Source organism: Protobothrops mucrosquamatus, unplaced genomic scaffold (genome assembly GCF_001527695.2).
Source record: "Protobothrops mucrosquamatus isolate PMUCROS unplaced genomic scaffold, P.Mucros_1.0 scaffold43, whole genome shotgun sequence".
NCBI lineage: Eukaryota > Metazoa > Chordata > Lepidosauria > Squamata > Viperidae > Protobothrops > Protobothrops mucrosquamatus.
In genome coordinates, this window is record NW_015386425.1 from 1,814,245 (window position 1) to 1,834,670 (window position 20,426).

Sequence of the window (20,426 nt, forward strand, 5' to 3'; positions counted from 1 at the left end):
AAAACATAACATACTACGTTATGACTGAACCGACTGACATTTTTCACTGAATATTTCAAGCAAGTGAATCAGGGTCTAAAAGATTTTGACCACAAAGAAAGTCATTGGAAATTCTTGTGAAATAAATTAAATGTGCTGCCCCTCCCTTCATTCAGGGATTTTCTTCTGTCCTTCAGCAAGGCTCCAATTCATATTGAAAGGCTCTGGATTCCAGTGGTGAAGAGGAGAATACAGAGAGGTTGGATACATTCGGTGGGGGGAGGGGAGGTCTTAAGACCTGTATGTATTTAAGGTCAGTGAGATTTTTCTGTGTGTGCTCAAAGTTGAATGGACTTGAGATTCAAAGAGAGAGAAAGATGAATATATCTTATTCGGTAGAAGTATAGAGTAAGCGTAACAAAGGTTTCAATAATTGATCTAGAATTGAGAGGGAATCTCATTCCCAAGGATGAGATTTATGATTTCAGGGTATGATTTATGATTTGGATCTTAGATTCCTCAGTTTGCAATTCTGTGAAACAGCGATTTGCAGTTAGTTTCATCTAGAGCAGCCATAATTCCAGGGGCATTACCCACCAGTTCCAAAGATTGAAAATTATGTGCAACATAACAGAAGCTCTAATTAAAGTTTTATTAAATCCTTAGTATAGATGGGGAGAAGAGATGGGTTCTCCAGTTCTGTCCCTGATCACCATATTGATGGAAAAGCTCTAACATAAAATTAATTTTTATTAGATTGAACATGGTTATCGCTTTATATGATTGGAAACTCTGGCTGCATAGAATTCACAACCACATGAATCACCATGTGGATAAACATATTATTCCTATGTCCCTATAGGCCGTGCTTTTTATATATCTGAACTGAGCTGTGAAACTTTTAGAAAAAAAACACAAAGAGGAATAGATTAGCCAGTAATTGCTTTTTACTACCTACGTAAATAGCTCCATTAATCATGCATGCATACAGAGTGCATCTTACCTTTGCTCTGCTAATTAATCAAACCAAGTAAAAGATAATAATGATAATGTTGAAAGGATTGGCTCCTATGATACTAGCAAACATTGGGCATCAAGCACAGCAAGGGATTGAAAGTTACTGCACTCATTTCACATTAGCATGCAAACTACCTCATGTTTGGTATTTGGCAGGAATAAGAAAATAGTGCACACAATAAAACAGATGATTTTTAAAAGGCTGGGATAATCCATTTAATCAAAACTAATCTTTTGCTGATTTATTTAGTTTAGTTTAGTTTAGTTAAAACATTTACATACTTACCCATCTTATAGCCAACTCTGGGTGGCTCCAAATCAAAGAGACAAACATTAAAAACCATAATAAAACTATAAAACTAAATACATTAAAAACAACATATCCTGGTGCTAAGTCATATAATCTCTTCTCCAAGCATTTGGGCGAAAGTCAGTTCTTTACAGAAAGCTAGGAGAGTCAATAGCCTGCCAAACTTCAAAGGGAAGAGTGTTCTGTATGACAGGGCTTCCATACACTTCCTAGCAGGATCCAACCTGGGATGGTCACCAAGACCAGAGATGTAGTCTTCCGAATTTTCAGACTCATGCTGGAGCCCATCCTTGGGGTACTCCTATCTACCGGAATGTGTGCTTTGGGCTATTGTATACGTAGTTGGTTGATTGTGGCTTATTATTGGTTGATTGGGGTTGATTGGTTGATAGCCAACTATAGTTGCTTCCTGGCATCCATCAGCTGGCAATGTTTAAGGAAAGCGATTAGGACCAGGCCTACCTATCTGTTAAAAACAGATCATACCAACCAATCTTATTTCATTCTTTGACAAAGTGACTAAATTAGTAACCAGAGAAATGCTGTGGACATAGTATATTTACTGTAGCCTTCAGCAAGGCATTTGACAAAGTAGACCACAACCTACTTCTTGGTAAGCTAGAAAAATGTGGGATAGACAGTATCACCTCCAGATGCATTTGTAACTGGCTGACAAACCGTATTCAATTAGTAGTCCTTAATGGTACTACATCTCTATGGAGGGAAGTAAGAAGTGGGGTACCACAAGATTCTGTCTAAGCCCTACTCTTCAATATCTTCATAAATGACTTAGATGAGGGGATATAAGGGAATCTCATCAAATTTACTGATGACACCAAGCTGGCAGGAATAGTCAACACCCCAGAAGGTAAGCTCAGAATAAAAAAAAGATCTTGACAGACTTGAACAATGGGCCCTATCCAACAAAATGATATTTAATGTGGAGAAAAGCAAGATTTTACACCTGGGCAGGAAAAACCAAAGATACAAGTACAGAGTAGGTGAAAAAACTGGCTCAAAAACAGTAACTATGAGAGGGACCTTGGAGTCCTAGTGGATGATCACTTAAACAGCAGGGTGTGACAGCAGCCACAAAAGCTAATGCAATCCTTGGTTGTATAAACAGAGACGTAGAATCAAAATCACGTGAAGTATTAATACTGCTTTATAAAGCCTTAGTAAGGCCACTTCTGGAATACTTCATCCAGTTTTGCTCACCACATTACAAAAAAGATGTTGAGACCTTGGAAAAAGTGCAAAGAAGAGCAGCTAAGATGATTAAAGGCCTAGAGACTAGAACATATGAAGAACGGTTGCAGGATTTGGGAATGGGCAGTCTAGAGAAAAGAAAGACTAGGTTGGACATGATAGCAGCATTCTAGTATTTGAGAGGCTGCCACAAGGAGGAGGGGGTCAATTTATTTTCCAAAGCACCAGAAGGCAAGACAAACAATGGAGAGAAACTAATCAAGGAGAGAAGCAACCAGGAATTAAGGAGAAACTTCCTAACAGTGAGGACAATTAACCAGTGGAACAGCTTGCCTTCAGACGTGGTTGCTTCATCACTTGAGGTTTTTAAGAAGAGACTGGACAGTCATTTGTCTGAAATGATATAGGGCAGGGGTGTCAAACTGTCGGCCCACAGGCCGGATGCGTCATCTGGAAGGTGTGCCCACCCCATTGCCGGCAATGGCAAAACTATCCCGATACTTTGTGCGACATCATGTGACGTCACAAGTTTGACATGTCTGATATAGAGACTCCTGCTTGAGCAAGGGGCTGGACTAGAAGATCTCTAAGGTCCCTTCCAGCTCTAGTCTGATCTAAATTTCTATATTACTATCATGAAAACTACATGGAAATATCTATGAAGTTACCAGCAGCTGAGATCAATATGAGCAAGTCTTTACTTGCACTGTTTTATATTTAATTTGAATGAAATTTCTTCAATAAGAAAGAAGACTTTTGTTGCAAATCCCACTAAAATCATTTCTCTACGTTCATGTCTTCTTGGGTGGAAATGTGGCCATTAACTTTACCTGCAGAAACAAAGAAACAAACTAAAGCCTTCCTTTTCCATTGAAAATTAGTTTCATTTTGGATTGTTCATTTTCTTTATTATCTTAAATTTTACTGACATGCACAGATGTTGAGTAAATAAGACTGTTTCAAAAGGTGACAGCATCTCCTCCTGATGGCTTATGCTCTTAAGATCCCAGCATTATGGGATTAGGGTTGTGGGTAGTATTTGTATGAATCCCAAATCCCAAACTGAATTTTGCTGATCTGGAAAGATTTTATGGCTCTCCAAGGTAAGCAAAAGATTGTTTAAACTATTGCAAGGCCGCCTGAATATTTTGTTGTTTAAGAAAGCTGCAAAAAGATAGACAGCACAAAAAATATTGTAAAAGTAACTAATTTGCTTTTACTTTTCTATATATATGGAAAACACACTGAATTCTGAAAAAGAAGTGTGGGCGTGCAATTGAATGGTTTTTCTTTCTTGTTTGAGTTAAAGACTAGCAGTTTATTTGTAATTTTCATCAATGAGTAATTGATAGGTTAATCTCCTAATTACAAGGAACAGTTTAACAAGAGGTATCCAAGCAGAGTAGATAGAAATTGGATCTTGCATCAAGTTTTACTGCTTCTCTTTTATTTATTATTCTCAATTGATCAAGAACCTTTGGGAAGATTTGGTAGAAAGAAGTCGTTTTATGACTTCCTGATTTATTGTTCATTCTAGCTAGTCCTCATTCTTCTGACGAATACTTCCAATTTTCTAGCCCATCTCTTCCAATATTACATTTTCCGGGTTTTATTTGGAAACAAATTCTTCTATCATTCTTCATCATGTTATTATTGTATCAATAATTTATCCTTATCATTAGATTTTTATTTCCATCTCATTTCCATCTCATGCTCAACCTATGAGCACAATTGAGCCCAAAATTTATGTTGCTAAGTGAGACATTTGTTAACTGAGTTTTGCCCCATTTTATGACCTTTCTTGCTGCAATTGTTAAGTTAGTAACATGGTTGTTAAGTGAATCTGGCTTCCTCATTGACTTTGCTTGTCAGAAGATCACAAGAGGGGACCTTTGGACACTACAACCATCATAAATATGAACCAGTTGCCAAGTATCCGAATTTTGATCACATGACGATGGGGATGCTGTAAAGGTCATAAGTGTGAAAAACGGGCATAAGTCACTTTTTTCAGTGCTGTTGTAACTTTGAATGATCACTAAATGTACTGTTGCAAGTTGGGGACTGCCTGTACTAAATTTAATCTCTTTTATTTATATGATACATGATTAATAATTTAGAAACAGTAGTGTAATTTATACTAGCACTATTATTATCAATAATGAATAATAATTTTGGCATTATTTATTATTATCAGACAGTTTGTGAGATGGGAATCTACATGATATCCCTCTGTTATTTGTCCAGGTTTTTCTGTCGTTGCCTTTTTTTCAGTTCATGTTTATGTTATCAGGTAATACCAAGTGTCATCTGAGCCAAAATAGTTGTTCAAATTTATTTGTTGAGAAAGCTTTCTAGAAATTGTTATAGCCATATAAGTGTTAAACGTGTCTGAAGGTGAATAACATAAAGTCTGCTTATGTGAATTTATGAAATATAGATAAAATAACATGCATTACGATTTATGGACTAAATATATAAATAAAATACCAAACTCTCATTTTAACAAAACAAGATAAGGAATAGGAGTTATCTATTAAACAAGGTATCTATGAAATGTAATGCATCATCTTCTTTAGTCATTATTTTACCCTCTGCCTCACATTTACAATATTCTAACATTTACAAAATTTCTAATTGCCTAGTCCAGTGGTTCTGAACTAAGTTAAAGAGAAAAGAAGAAAAATGGAACATTTATAAGGGACACAAGACACCATTAATAAATACATGAGCTACATGGATTGGATAAACCATATCTATCTAAAATATATAACTGTGGTTAAAAAAAACATAATAAACTCGAATCTACATTGCAAGTGGAAGTTTTTGAAATCTTTGACAAGATTTCAACTGAAAGAAACAACGATGGATTATGACTTTTGAATTAAAACTGTTACATCAATGAGCAATCTAACACCATCAGTGCCCATACTTTGTTGGCATTCTACAAACCCAGGCTAGACATTGCCAGAAACTTGAGCTATAACATGTGGCTCCAGGAAGCTCCAGCATAATATTTTAATATCTATTTTATCAGTTAGTGGTTCCACTATAAAAATGTAATAAGATTAAAATCTTGCTTAGCGAAAGCCATGATATTAAGCTGTGCAAATTAAAAAAAACACCTTATTGGAATCTAAAAGCAAATAGCTTACTGTATTTTTTTTCTCCTTTGCAGGTTTTGTTGCCTTAAATAAAAAATTAGTTTCCAAAGCATGAACATTGTTAAGTTTATATTTAGCAGAAATCAGAGATCTCTATCACTTGTAAGATGAATAGAATATTTAATTAACAATGTTTATATTTTTTTAAAGATAACTTTATCTTAATTATCTTATAAAGTTGTCTCTAAAGATAACTAACCAAATGTCTTTGGAAGCTTTCAAGTAGGAAACCTATCCCTCTTTGATCAATTTTTCCTTGCAAATGATATTTGGAAAAATGTTGTTTCCAACCTGGAAGTAACACCAAGTTTCGAAGACCAAAGACCCCAATATAAGTGTCCCCCATGAATTTATCTAATTCTATTGAAAAGCATCCAAGTTAGTGGCCATTGTCATTCATGTGGTAATGAATTCCATGGTTCGGTTATGTGCTGTATGGAAAAAACTGCTTTCTTCTATCTCCCCTCAGTTAGCTTCATTGGACAAGGTTATGCTATGCTTGATTTCGTATACCATGGCTTGTCACCTATTTTCCAAACTAAAGAGTCCTTAATGTTTTAACCTTTTCTTGTAGAAAAGGAAAGGATTCTTTGATTGCCATGTTATCTAGGGCAGAGGTCCCCAACCTTTTGGGCACCAGGGACCGGTTCTGTGGAAAATGTTTTTTCCACAGACCGGAGACTGCATGGTTTTGTGTGCTGCCTGAATCCCATGGATAGGGCTTTGCTTGTTTGTGCAGACCGATCGCTGGCATGTCATGGCCCAGTACCAGTCTAGGGTTTACATCATTTTTCAAATGCTGCAGTGAGATTTGTACATAGTATAAAGTTGTATCAGGATTATGGCTTATGGACAATGCTCCATTTCAACTAATGATCAGAGGCAGGCTGATACACTGAGAAATACAGTATGCCAGAGATAGGCCTCAAAGAAACATGTCAGTCTATTCATAATCTTACCATTGTCCTATTCTTAAAAGTAGTAACCAATTATGCCAATCCCTTAAGTGATATTCTGATGCCATTGACTTATTATCAAAAGATTTAAGCCTACTACAACCATATAAATTTGAAGACGAAGCCAAAAATGAATATAAGGCTCATCAACTTTAAGTCCATATTCAGGGTACTGAGGGTAGAGTTGGGCTCCCAGATCTGCTAGCCAGGAGATGCACAAATCTTCATCATTCTGTTACCCCAAGGGGAAGCAAATTAAAGACAGGTGATTGGCCATAATCAACAACTCAAGAACCAAGAAAATGTGCAAGGTTTGCCATTATCAAAGATCTCTGATAACCTGAGAGTTTGATGAGTTGATGAAACCTACTGATCAGCTACACAGATTAGCGTCACATCTCTCACCAAACTTTAACATTCTCCCTATGTGGAAGTGAAATTGTAGCATCATTGTATATTATTTGTAAGGACCACAAAAGCTGTGGAAAAGCCATCAAATCTATGAAGTCATCTGCTTTGATTTGCTACATTGACTGAGTGTCTTTTTTGATTCACAAATCTGCTTGAGTAGAGGTAATCTGATCTGATCTTCTTTGAAATGAAGCACCCCTTTGAAGTTTTGTATTCTCCTAATAGTTTGGAAGGGGAGAAGATAAGAGAGGGAAGGAAAGAGATCTACATTACTGTGAATCGTATCATATTTTGACAGTCCTGTCATAAAATGAATTGGTAAGCCTCACTGACTTGCATTGTTAAAAGAATCAAAATACTTGGGCATTTTTAATATAGTTACAAATCTGAAATTTTAAACATATGTGGCTCAACACAACTTGCCTGTGTTAACAGATATGGAAACTGGACATTTTTTACTTTTCACCTTCAAAACTTGGACCATTAATTCTGCCTCATGGCAGCAGCTAGTATACGGCAGCACAGCACAACCTAAATCACAGATTTAGATGATGAAATGTTAGACCATAGGAGCTGTTTTCATCATAGCTGCAGTAGCCTTAAGTTAAAAGAATGGTGAAAGATTCCAGGTTGCATCCAGAAATATTAATAAATGTTCAGAACAGTTGTTGAATGCATTTACTGTTCTTACAGTTCTTCTGTTTACAAAATATACCCAGCAATATTTAATCAACGATGATTACAATTGATTTTCCCCTACTAATTGGACTTGTCATTTCTTTTTTTAAAAAGGCAATATTATGACTTGCTGTGCCCATTCATCTACTGACTTCTCATGCCTGTAAATGTGAATAGACTACCAGTTCTACTTACATATATGCATCTTTTCCAGTGCAGTATAACAATTTCACAATAATATTTGTTTTGGGGAGGGTTGGTAAGTTACTTAAAAGTAGGATAGGATTGGCCTATTCTCTTTTCACCCATGTAGTTAAAATAATTCAATTGATAGTCAAATAAGTAACCTAATTTCATAATCAAGAGTAGAATTAAATCCTAGTGGACTTTAAAAAATAATCTTTCTTAAGAATGTGTTTAGCCCAAAAGAATACAAAGTTTAACACTTTGGCCCCAAAAGAACATTTGAAAATAAGAATGTTCTTGAATTACACTGACCAAGTGAAAGTTTCAAGGCCACCCTATTAAGGCCATCAAAACAATGAAAGAAAAGACTATTACAAAGCAGGACCTGAATGAAGTTACCATCCAAGTTAACATCAAAAACATAGAGATCAGTATTCCTTGGTCCAAATTAGTCTTTCAGATTCAAGGAGGAAAAAAATATAAGCTGACTCACTAATGTCTATGCTCACAACTATATGCATTGGAAGTATTGGGAGATACTTTTATTAGTATTGGGGCACCTTTTTGGGGGGATAATATAATGATTAAACAACCATTCAAAACTCCAGAAATGTTGCATTAGTCACTAGTTTTTCAAAAAGCAAGGAAAAATGTGAAGCTGGCTTAAAGCAGTTGAAGGTTGGCTACTAAAAAAATAATGAAAGTGAAAAATAGATAGCAGCTGCTAAATTTAAATCAAAGTGTTATAATATATCTAATCAAAAAAATGTTCTAGGTGACAAAGAAAATGTTGCCGAAGTCAAATGAAGAGAGGGAGAGAAAGAGAAGCCATTGCATAGATATTAGTTATGAATTATAATTTATATGAACAGAATTTCTCTCCTTGTAAGCACTATCAAAGACATTTGGTCATAAATATTTCCAAAGAAAATATCAATTAATAATACAGTGAAATCCAGCAGTTCTCCTAGCAAGGTCTTTCTCTCTAGCTAGTCAATTATTACCTTCATTTCAAACGAGAAGCTTCCTTTATATGTAACAGGCCTACATTTTTATGAGGGAGATCAAATAGTCTATGGCTCAGCTTTCTTTTTTAAGAGGTTTTTTTTTTTTTTGCAAAAAGCTGATAGTAGATCTTCTTTAACTTTACAGGATATTATTCTCCTTTAAGGTGCTTGCCCAGTATCACTGAAAGGCTTTATTTGGAAGTTTCAGAGACCTATCTATTGGATTCTTTAGAGGACAATCCTCATATGACAATGCGGACATCAAGCAGAATGGACAATGCAAAGAAGTGGCTTGGACTCAGTTTTTGCTTTATGATGAACCTCATTACAACTGTATTATCTGGAACTAGCAGACCTCCAAGCAAAGGCCAAGGACAAAGTCTCTCAGACAACTTGCTTCTTCATCAACGAATGAAGAGGAGTTGGGTGTGGAACCAGTTCTTTGTTCTGGAAGAATACACGGGAACAGATCCTTTGTACGTTGGGAAGGTAAGGAGCTGTATGTGGGATGGGGAATCAGAGATCAACTATAATCATGAGGTAGTTAATGTTTTAAAGAAAATTAGAATGTTTGTTGTGAATTTCACAAAAGAGTTTTTTTTTTAAGTTGAGAGAGAGAGAGAGGAGAATATAGGATTTCTGTTCTGTTCTCCAGCAAAATATATATTTGTGGACATCTGAGAGCTTCCTTTTCATGTCATCCTGATCTGGCTGTGTTGAAAGACTGTCAATGATTTGCCTTTTTCCTAAAGATCAGCACTGACAATTATCAGCTGTAATTGACATCTTCCTAACAAAATCTCTGCCAGCATTTATTTGAACTGCTTCAGTGTCCGTGCACAGACTGGTACAAATGGATAGAGAGAGATTGGGGACAAAGAGAGATTACAATGGCTTATTTTGGTTTCCTTGTGAAAGTCTTTGAGCGAGAACTGCTTCTGTATTCACAACTTATTTCCCAACCATTGCCGAAGTATCTGTAGTGAAGGTTGAAGTGAAATCAAAATCATATTAATTGCAATTGAAAGCAGGAATTAATTTTCTCTCTTACCTATTTGTTGATTTCACAACATTGTACATTCCCCTGTTCTTAAACATTGACAAGCAACAAATCACAACAAATTTGGGGTCATCTATTTGCATTCTAATATGATAGGTTCTTTATCATATTAGAACGCAATAGATGATCCCAGATAGTAAAAGAAGAGGAAATAAATCATATCGTTTAAGCCTTTCGCATCGGATATGTTTTCCAAATAATGTAATTCACCCAAGATTTTAAATTAGTTTTTATTTACAATATTGTTGCCGAATAGGAATGGTTGATCCAATAAGATTATTAATTTTTAGAAAATGAGTTATCTATTTTGAGAATCAGCACTGACATAATTTACTAATAGTAAAACATCTTGTACCCAATTTTCTTTAAGTATTAGGGTTTGGTTAAATTCATGATATTCCAGTTGTTCCATAGCAGTTATACTGTTTAAGTTCTGCATCTATTTAATCATGCACTCTTTAACTTGTTTAATTTCTGTGTAATATTTCAGTATCTGCTTGTAAACAAGCTCTGGAAAGTTTTCAGAGTTCTGTGTTACAAGTCATATTCAGTCTAAGTATTCTGCCCTGTTTTTGCAATTCCTTTTGAACTATACTGCTTATTTGAAGATGATTCTGACCATTGTGAAGAGAGAGTCTTAAAGGATGTCATCTTTGTCTTATTAAGAATTAGGTATTCATAATCCTGTATGAATTATTATCTCTCCACTGATTACATTTTTGTATTTTTGCCTTCATTAAATAAATATTTAACATTGAGGCAGGGGCAATGAATCTGGGGTCATTCTTTTTCTGTGTTTATTCCATATTTTTAATCTGCTGCTTTTGACTGAATAATGTATTATAGTTTTTTCATTTCTATTTGTATAAATTAAAGATATTTATGCAAGCTGTCTTGAAGTCCTGCTCTCTCAGTAGACGTAACCTTGACATAAGATTAAAAACTCCAGTCTGTGATTTAAGTTAGAACCTGGCTTGGTAGTATTGTATGAAATTTGGTACTACAAATAGAAAATTAAGATTTGGTAAAAAAAAAAAAAAAAACATTTTTACTGCTGTTATTCTTCCAGGACAATTTTAATATGTTTAATAAATTTAATGTAATTTTAATTATAGTTTTCTAAGTCTGGAGGTCATTTTTCTTTTACAATATTCATTGTGTTTATTAAATAAATTCTCAAGTACTTAATTGATTTAACAGTAATACTGAATCTCATTTGCTGCAAATGTTGCTTTTCTTCTTTAGGGAAACTCCATTTCAGTGTTGTTCTTAGTAATTAATTCAATATCCTTATACCAAATCATATTGCTTATTAATTCTAAAGAATCCCTTGGATGAATAATTGTAAGTGCAGCTTCACCTGCATACAATATTTAGTTCTTATTTTTCCAGTTTGTTTCTTGAAAAAAAAATATTTTTTTTTTGTAATATCTTCTTTGCAAAAGCTGAAAGAAAAAGGAAGGAAAAGGGGAGTCCGTTTTGCTTCTTGTTCTTCTTAAATGCCATGCCCTATGCAAGAAAATCCATACAGTTCATCAGTATATTCAGTACTGTGAATATAAAAGGCCATTCCAAATTATCAAAGACATTTTCCACAACAAGAAAAATCATAACCATTTTCTTGTTTTCCTCATTATTGTCAATAGCATTCAAAGAATATCTGATACTGTTCCTTATGTATCCAAAATCTAATCTGATTGGGATATATTAAGTTAGTTAAAAGGATAGATAGATAGATAGATAGATAGATAGATAGATAGATAGATAGATAGATAGATAGATAGATAGATAGATAGATAGATAGATAGATAGATAGATAGATAGATAGATAGATAGATAGATAGATAGATAGATAGATAGATAGATAGATAGATAGATAGATAGATAGATAGATAGATGGTTATAACTTACAAAAACTTAATCCTGCCCTGAATCAGGCAGTTTGAGAATAACTTCCATTGAGGTTACAACCTCTAGAAATTGCTGCTCTATCTGGGTAGGTCAGCTTTTCCAAACCAAGTGTCTTCCAGATGTGCTGGATTACAACTCCTACTAACCATACTAAGTAAGAAATATGGGTGCCAGATCTTCATCATATGTAGAAAGTACTAGTTGGGAATGGTTAGGATTTCTAGTTTGGGTCACTTTCACATGTATTTACTCATAATATCTTATCATGGTTTTTCATCAACCTGCAATTATTTTATCTGCCATAATATTTACGTTATAGTTTTCAAATTGCACTTTCTCTTAAAATACTTGTTTCTGTTTTCTGTCAATATTTTTAAATGCATTTTGAAACTGCCCAAAAATGTGTCATTATATGTGGGGACTGTATAGGCTACTCAATAATTAAGAGTTTATTTGCAACCAACTCTGGGAGTTATGAAGCAAATTAGTTCATAGCGAGGTTTGAAAAGAATTATTTTAGCAATCTCGTTTTTTATGTTCAAAATGGGAGGTTTCCAAGGGTCTTTGCAGCCAATTATTTTGCAGGCTGATAAAATATGCAATCATTACTAATTTGTGCAGAATTGCGCTATCTTCTTTGCAATAGGGGCATCTTGCAAATATGTCAATACTGGGAAATGTGATTTGTAACCATTGCTAGAAGTATGTTGTTATTGGGAGTGACTCTTCCCAACTAGTTCATATCACTGCCAATCAGCTTCAGTTTTAGCCTCTTATTCTGACACATAGAAGAATAAGTTGCTTGTTTGCAAAGTTGTCTGGTTAAAAAAACATTTGTATATTTAATCACATAATAGCAGAACACCATTAAACAATGTGTTTTGGTCATTTTGCAATATGATCCTAGTATTTTCCAAAGCAATCATGTCATATTTGCTCTGTATTTTTAACACATAATGGAGTGAATCTCTTCACTAAAAATCATTGCTTATTCATATAATGTCACAGGATATAGAAAACAACTTAAGATATGCCTGTGAGTTTAAGAATAACCTGTGAGATTTTTGTTCCCATCATAACTTCAATAAATTGGTATCTCCATTCTGAAAGGACATTTATTTTATTTATTTGTATCCCGCCTTTATTGTTTTTAGAAATAACTCAAGGCAGCTAACATATCTAACACACTTTTTTCCCTCCTGTTTTCCCCACCACAACAACCCCGTGAGGTGAGTTGGGCTGAGACAGAGTGATGGATCCAAGGTCACCCAGCTGGCTTTCATGGTTAAGGAGGGACTAGAACTCCCAGTCTCCCATTTTCTAGCCAGCTACCTTACTCTCTAGTCTAAACTGGATCAAATTAACTGTATCATAAACTGGAGATCACAGTCACAAGCCAGCTCACAGGTGATTCCTTAGAGCTTTAACAATCCTTCAGAGTAAACTATAAGTCATTTCTTAATGGTGGATTTCCCACACTTAAAATAAACATTTTAGTGAAGTTCCATGTGAATACTTCAATTATTTCCTCAGTGTATTGTTTCGGATTCAAGATTCCTTGAGTAGCATTTGCAGCTGAAAGAGGTTGGAAAGGAAAGCCTGGGAGAGCTATAGTCAATCAAAGTAAAGAGTACGGGATTACATGGATTAGTGGTCTGAGTCAATTCATATGTAATTGAGAAAGGGGTGCTAGAAAGGTGGAGGATGGATCCTGCTCTACTAATTTTTTCAAAATCAAAGAGATCAGCTATAAGAAATATATTCCAATCTTGATTGTGTATTTGTGTCGTGTGCAGGCAGTGAAATAAGAATGCTATTATGAAATAAACTTTTTTAATACTCATTAACAGTGCTAACATGCTGTAACAAGCATGCATAGAAACATTCATTATAATGCATTGCAAAGGTCAGTTTCCCAATAACTACACATCTTGCAAAACTTTTAATTTATCTTCACCAAAACCCAAGAAACAATATTTTAAAACATTATGATAAAATACAACAGTGCTAGTTAATGGGGCATATTCTCTTCCCAAATTACTTCCCAAATAGTCTTATTGATTTTAAACTGATTTTTCTTCTAAATTGGCCGATGAACATGAGCTTTTTGTTTCAGTGTTTTAGGTGTCACAACAAGTTATACATATGTCAGATATATGTACTCACACATAAATTTAAAATGGAATTTTTTGTGGTATCTAAATTGTTATAAAAAGTAATTTTCTATATGCTATAAATTTTGGGAGGCAAACATAAGTTTTCTTGCCATTTGTAGGTATCTGCCTGCAAATATATATCGAGGTGAAAATCAATTTTATTCCATCAGGATCTATACTCAGCTGTGTGAAATTTGTCTTTTATTTGCAGCAAACACACTTACGCTTTTTCTGTGCTATAATCCCTAACACCATTTCACCTGCACTGCTATTTAAATCCTGTTGGCTATGGTGTCTCACATATTAGTGGTACCAGAAAGTTAAATCTGGTCTGATTCTGGATTATAACTGACAACATAATTTAGGCAACCGATGTTATACTAAATAGTTTTGATAAAGAAGACATAGAGCTTTTAAGGGGCTTATATGTTCAGAATCTGTGGCACCTTATTAATACAATAAAAGTCCACCTGTCAGCGATACTAGAAACAGATATAGCAGATAATAAGGGTCAGAAGTGAATGGAACAAAATGAATTCATGCTGAGCTATACCTGAATATAACTGAAGTTTAGCTTTGACTTTTAAAATAGTTTAGGGTCACATTCATAAGAACATTAATTCCCTGACCAGGAAGAAAATTAAATCACGAAATCAGAAGCATCTTATTTATCAGCAGCACAAGTATGAGGATTTGTTACTAACACTGGCTGTACTATAACCCTATAAACCAGCAATAGACTGGAAGCTCTAAGGATATCCAATGGTTCTTAAAATATTGAGTTGCTCAAAAATATCAGAAAAAATATATCAGTACTTAGTGGAGAAAGATAGAAAAAAACAAAGGACGGGGTATAGGAAACCTTCTGACAGAGCTAAAAACGCTTTCCTATTTGTCACAATATATTGGAGTATATTTCAGTATTATCATAAAGATTATTTTTAAGAAAAGGGCTGTGGAATAATATCAGCAATCAGCAGTCCTTTCAGATGCTTGATATCCTATAATTTTGTATGATGGCATGGGGGCTCTCCAAATCAGGAAAACATTTTGAAAAAGTATTCTCATGAGATCACCAAACCTTATACAATTTAAGCTTCCTCATCTTGAAAAAAACACTTGATATGATCGTGACTGTTGAGATTTGGGACAATTCTGTTTTGGTGGTAGGGTTCCACAAATGCCATCTGAGGGTATTGCAGCTGATAAACCACTGGTCATGATTCGCAGATGATCTCCAAATTGAAGGCCTGTATATTTAAATACTTTCTACTTCCAACTTTTTGTCAGCCATTGTAGATTCAATTTGATGTACTTTCCTCCACAAGTTCATTGTATGAAAGGGATCCTAATTAAAGAAATGAGACCATTTTTATATAGCAAGTTATAGATATAGGTGGTTGCATCTGGATTAGAACCACCAGAGAGAGTTTAGAGTTGTCCTTACTTGCATATAACAGATGTGACCATTTGTAGAAAAAGAAGAGATACAATTCTAGGTTCTATCTTTTTAGTTCAAAAGTTGCAAATCATCACAAGAGCTGTCTGAGGATTAATTCATTAGCCTGAGGGCCACAGTGCTGAAGATTTTTCATACATTCATCAAAGAGTCGCTAGTGAATTAAAAATGAAGAGTATCACAGCAGGCCATTTGATGTGTTTATTTTTTAAATTCTACTGTGAATCACCTCTATATCTTTCTTTCTTTCATTCATTCATTTCTTTCTTTCATTTCTTTCTTTCTTGCATTTCTTTTTGGACATTTATCTTACAACATTTTTCATTAATCAGGATAGCAACATAAAAGCCTCGAACTTGATCATCTGAAACCTGGCAGATTTATCCCCTCAGAAAAGTCAACTGTGCTTGAACATTATTTTCAATTCTGCCAAGAAATAAAATGTTATTGGCAAATCTCTCTGAAGAAGAAAAAAAGCATGTTTTGTTTTCAATTTGGCATGTGTTGCAATTCATGAGAGGCTATAATTCTGCAAATTTAGTTCACTTTTAGAGTACTTTTAATGGAATGTGGGCTGAAAAACTATTAAATAGATGCAGTATCGCACAGGAGAAAACAAAAGCAGTTGCCATTTGTTGTCTTTTTAGTTAAAATTAATGGAAAGTACAGCAATTTTAGAGGGTTGAATCAAGTTAAGATTTGAGTCTAAGCCTTGCCTATTACATTCATCGTTCATTTAAATTATCCTTAGCAATACAAAAACATATTGGGTTTTAAAATATTTTTTCTCAATCACAGCTATATTCAGAGATCCCTGAACATAGACTTACACTGTTTCTGAAAACGTCTGGTATAATCTGGGATTTTAAATGCTCATAGTAATCAGGGTAAGAGACGTCAGCATCAAGCTGATCCCATTGTCAGCTCAGGTAATTTAGGCATTTTCCTAAGCCAGCACAGAGCAGCAGGTAAAGTGGGCTATAGGCTAAGCCAGGGTTCTGCAACCTTGATAACTTGAAGACTTGTGGACTTCAGTTCCCAGAATTCCTCAGTCAGCCCCTTAGTCTGGAGGCAGAAAAGGAAAGAGACTGTATATGCCTTTTCTTGAAAGAAAGCTGCTTTCCACTCTGGCTGGCTAGCAACAGAATTGCCCAGATGTTCATTCTGTATATTTTCATTTTCCTTTAATCATAGGTGTGCAGTCAGAGGCAGCCTGGGAGTCCATAGCATCAGGGCAACCATAACCATAGATTATTAAAATCCTGGCTTCACAGAAATAGTCACACATTAGACTTGCCTTTATACCAGGGTAGTGACCGTGATATCTGGAGTTGGGGGGTGTTAACTATTAATCCTTTGTCATGGTCAGATCACTGTCTATCAATTTTGAAATCCTCTGTAGTCTTTCCTCACTGCAAAAAGCAGTTTCAAAGGGAATCTGGAGATATTCTTAAGGCTGTGATGCAAGGTTCTTTTGAAGCCATATAGCCATTGCCTGGAATGAGGGCACAATGATGATCAGAGATTGGATTGCGCCTGAATGGACTCTCTCCTCTCCCCTTGGTTCTCTGAGGAACAATGAGAGATAAAATGACAAAAGAGAACCTTAGAGCATTAGAAGAAGAGGATGAACCAAATATGATTAGATAAATAACTAATCTGTTGTTTCTGATTATTATGATCTCTACACATGCTCAGTCCTTGTGTGTTTTAAGCAAATTAGCAAGTCTTTACATCAGAGTTCCTTCTATATTAATAGCATATCTATTATCCTGCAAACAGCTCCAAGAATTAGATTCTACACATTTTTCTACTGGAGGTTCTTTTGATGTGGTCTGTCTGTTGAACAGCTCTGTATTGTTTATATCAGGGGTCTTCAAACTTGGCCCTTTTATGACTTGTGGACTTCAACTCCCAGAATTCCTCAGCCAGCATGCCTGGCTGAGGAATTCTGGGAGTTGAAGTCCACAAGTCATAAAAGGGCCAAGTTTGAAGACCCCTGGTTTATATCCTTTGCCACCGAATGTTTTTACACACTACCTAAAAGGGGATATTTATATTATTTCTCTGTCCTTTTTAAATAAAGTTTGATTTTATCTATCTTTGTGACATTAGTCAAGTGTCTCAACAGTAAAGGCCCAGGAGATAGCCAAATGGTATTTCCTTTTAGACTTTTCACCGGCTTTTGCTTATAGCCTAAGCAAAAGGGGACATCTTGCTCACATACAATAATTATTTAGCAATATAGACATTCTGGGCAGTGAACAATTTAATATATAATATCAACACAAATAATATAGCAACAGCAATTACTGTTACCTTTCATGGTTCACCAAATAACTGATAGCTAAAAGATCACTCTTGAGAAGGTATATTAATTGGTCCATCCCCCATTTATTTTACAAAGAGCCTTCTCTAGAAGTCTGTGGCAGATAAGCAGATTCTGTTCTGGGAAGACTGTGTTCAGAGATGTTGAACTGATAACTATTAACATGAAAGAATTGGCCTCATTGGGAAACGTGTAGTTCTAGAAAAAGGGGAAAAATCTGCATTCCCATTTAGACTTTCCATGTGCTGCATCTTTAGCTGTTTCTTCACTCACCCCATTCCACAGAAATATTTATACAGTAACCAAAATATCTTTGTTTTTTTAATGGTGTTTGGTTTTAAAAGTATTTTATGGAGTTCAGATTTTTTTTTTTCAGGATAGAGTTTGGCAGATGCATAGTAGAACAGGCAAGATGCATGTTTCAAATTTTGATTGGGAGCCACCCAGAGCTTATTATAAGATGGCTGACTATATAAATATTTTAAATACATAAAATATTTACTCAACAACCCAAATGTTCCAAAAAGATTCACTCAAATGAGAAGCAGGAAGGGTGGAGAAGATGGGGAGGGAGCTTTTTTTTAGTTTATTTTGCAGCATTATAGTGCTTTAGTGCAGAGTTCCCCTACCTTTCTGGCTTTGCAGACTGGCGGGAGGGGGATGGCTTCACGCAAGCGGCCAGCAGGTGTGCAAAATGCAGCTTCATTTGTGAGAGCGGGCATGCGCACCTGTCACTCATGTAAATGGAGCTTGCACACTCACCCGCTGCTTGCTAAAATGGGGGTGCGCGCACATGCTCACGGCACAGTATTGGACCATGGTTTGGGGATTGGGGACCCCTGCTTTAATGCATAATTTGTATCAAAAGGTATAATGACATGTTACAATGTGCTGTGTTTTTGTCTAAAATCATCCCTGCCCTAAACTTTTCAGCTCCCTATTCATGAATAGGGAGAGGTGCCCAACCTTTTGGGCACCAGGGATTGGTTCCGTGGAGAGAGGTTTTTCCACACACCGGAGGGGGCGTCGTTTTGTGTGCCGCCTGCATCCTGTGGATGGGGCTTTGCTTGTTTATGCGGCCTGGTTGCTGGCCTGTGCAGCCCAGTACTGGTCCATGGACCGGGGATTGGGGACCCCTAACTTAGTGGGCTGCATTTGTATTTTTTTATAATTATCAAATAGGTATTTTAAAAAAAAACTAGAATTATATACAAGCGAAAGCAAGAATTTGTAAAATCCAACTAAGAGTATAATTTGAGATTATTGCAGCCAAGACAATTTAATAGTCAAATGCCTTTTCCTTTGGGGACCGTGAGATTCAGTCACATCATTAGACAACTTTTAATTTCAATAAAAAGGAGCAGAGTTTACTCTTGTTTTTCAACTTTTTTTTCTATCAATACATGTAAACTCTGGAAACAAAATGTCTATTAAGTCTTCAGTTGCTAATTATGGTTCCACAAGCTTTTTAATCAAGGTACAAATTATGTATGTTTAATATTTATTTAGCTATTTTTCCAAGGAAACAGTGGGCATGTTATTAATTGAATTGTTCTTGTTTTCGTAAAAGATAATGGTACTTTATTTTGCTGATCTATGTTTTTGCCTCCCAGATTATCAAAGGTTACTTGAACTAATTAATTACTGTGCAATGTGTTAATTCATTAACTGCCTTTAACACTTTATCATGTATTATCATCTGTAGCAGTGTGCAAGTGCATAAAGATGTCCCAAAAATTGTATTTACCTTATCTTGTTTTTTTAATAATGTCTGCATTATAACTTTATCATTTCTTCTTAGCTTAACTATATTCTGTGAAATAAATTCACTGCCACATTGTTATTTTTGTACTTTAGATTTAATTTTGATAACTAGGAAATACTGATTAGGAGTCGGATATTACAATACAAAGAAGCAATTGCTTTGGATGAAGTATGTAGACTGCATAGTAGCTTTGTTTTTTTAATGATTTATTTCATGTGTGTATTTTTATGATTCATTAGATAATTGCAGTTTGGAGTTATAGGGAAAGGGAAAGGACAGTAACATGGGAAATTTTAGTGCTTTTTCCTAACTCCAGTGCTTTGTTTTTCCCTCACTATCAAGGCCATTGTAGATCAAGAACTGTATTCTTTTCCAAAACCAAGCTATGATGAGCTCCCACATCACCCTTTGCCTGTCTTTTCCTTGAGACAGACTTCAAAGCTTCTTCTATATGGTATTTAGATGCTTCAAGAGATGTGATAACCAGTAATTAGATAACAGTCTTCTGAGTCATGTCATATTGCTGAAATATTTCCATTAAGAAGCTTCCTTACCTTCCCATTGTGCTATTCCCTTAGTGTCAAGCAAAGACAATTTGATATTCCTAAGTGTTTTTACCTTCCTATATTTAAACCTGTATTGTTTTACTGTAATTAAGATAGGTGTGTGTGTGAGGGGCATGGGGATATGTGCATTTACTTTTTTAATTCTGTTTATTCTTGTATATTTTACTGTTCTTTCAAAATAATTTTTTGTGTTGTGTTCATGTACTCCCTGGAAATATTTATATGTACAGTATGTTATCAGATGGACCCAGCTTATCTGTCAG

At 35.1% G+C, this 20,426-nt stretch overlaps 1 protein-coding gene across 1 annotated transcript in view; it reads left to right on the top strand.

Annotated features, from left to right (window-relative positions):
* The first annotated feature begins 9,043 nt into the window (after positions 1–9,043).
* CDH20 (cadherin 20) overlaps positions 9,044–20,426 on the top strand; it is a 42,293-nt gene continuing 30,910 nt past the window's right edge. Inside the window, exon 1 of the mRNA XM_015811507.1 lies at positions 9,044–9,406. Coding sequence (XP_015666993.1) covers positions 9,164–9,406 — 243 coding nt within the window. The 5' untranslated portion in view covers positions 9,044–9,163. The remainder of the gene's footprint in view (positions 9,407–20,426) is intronic.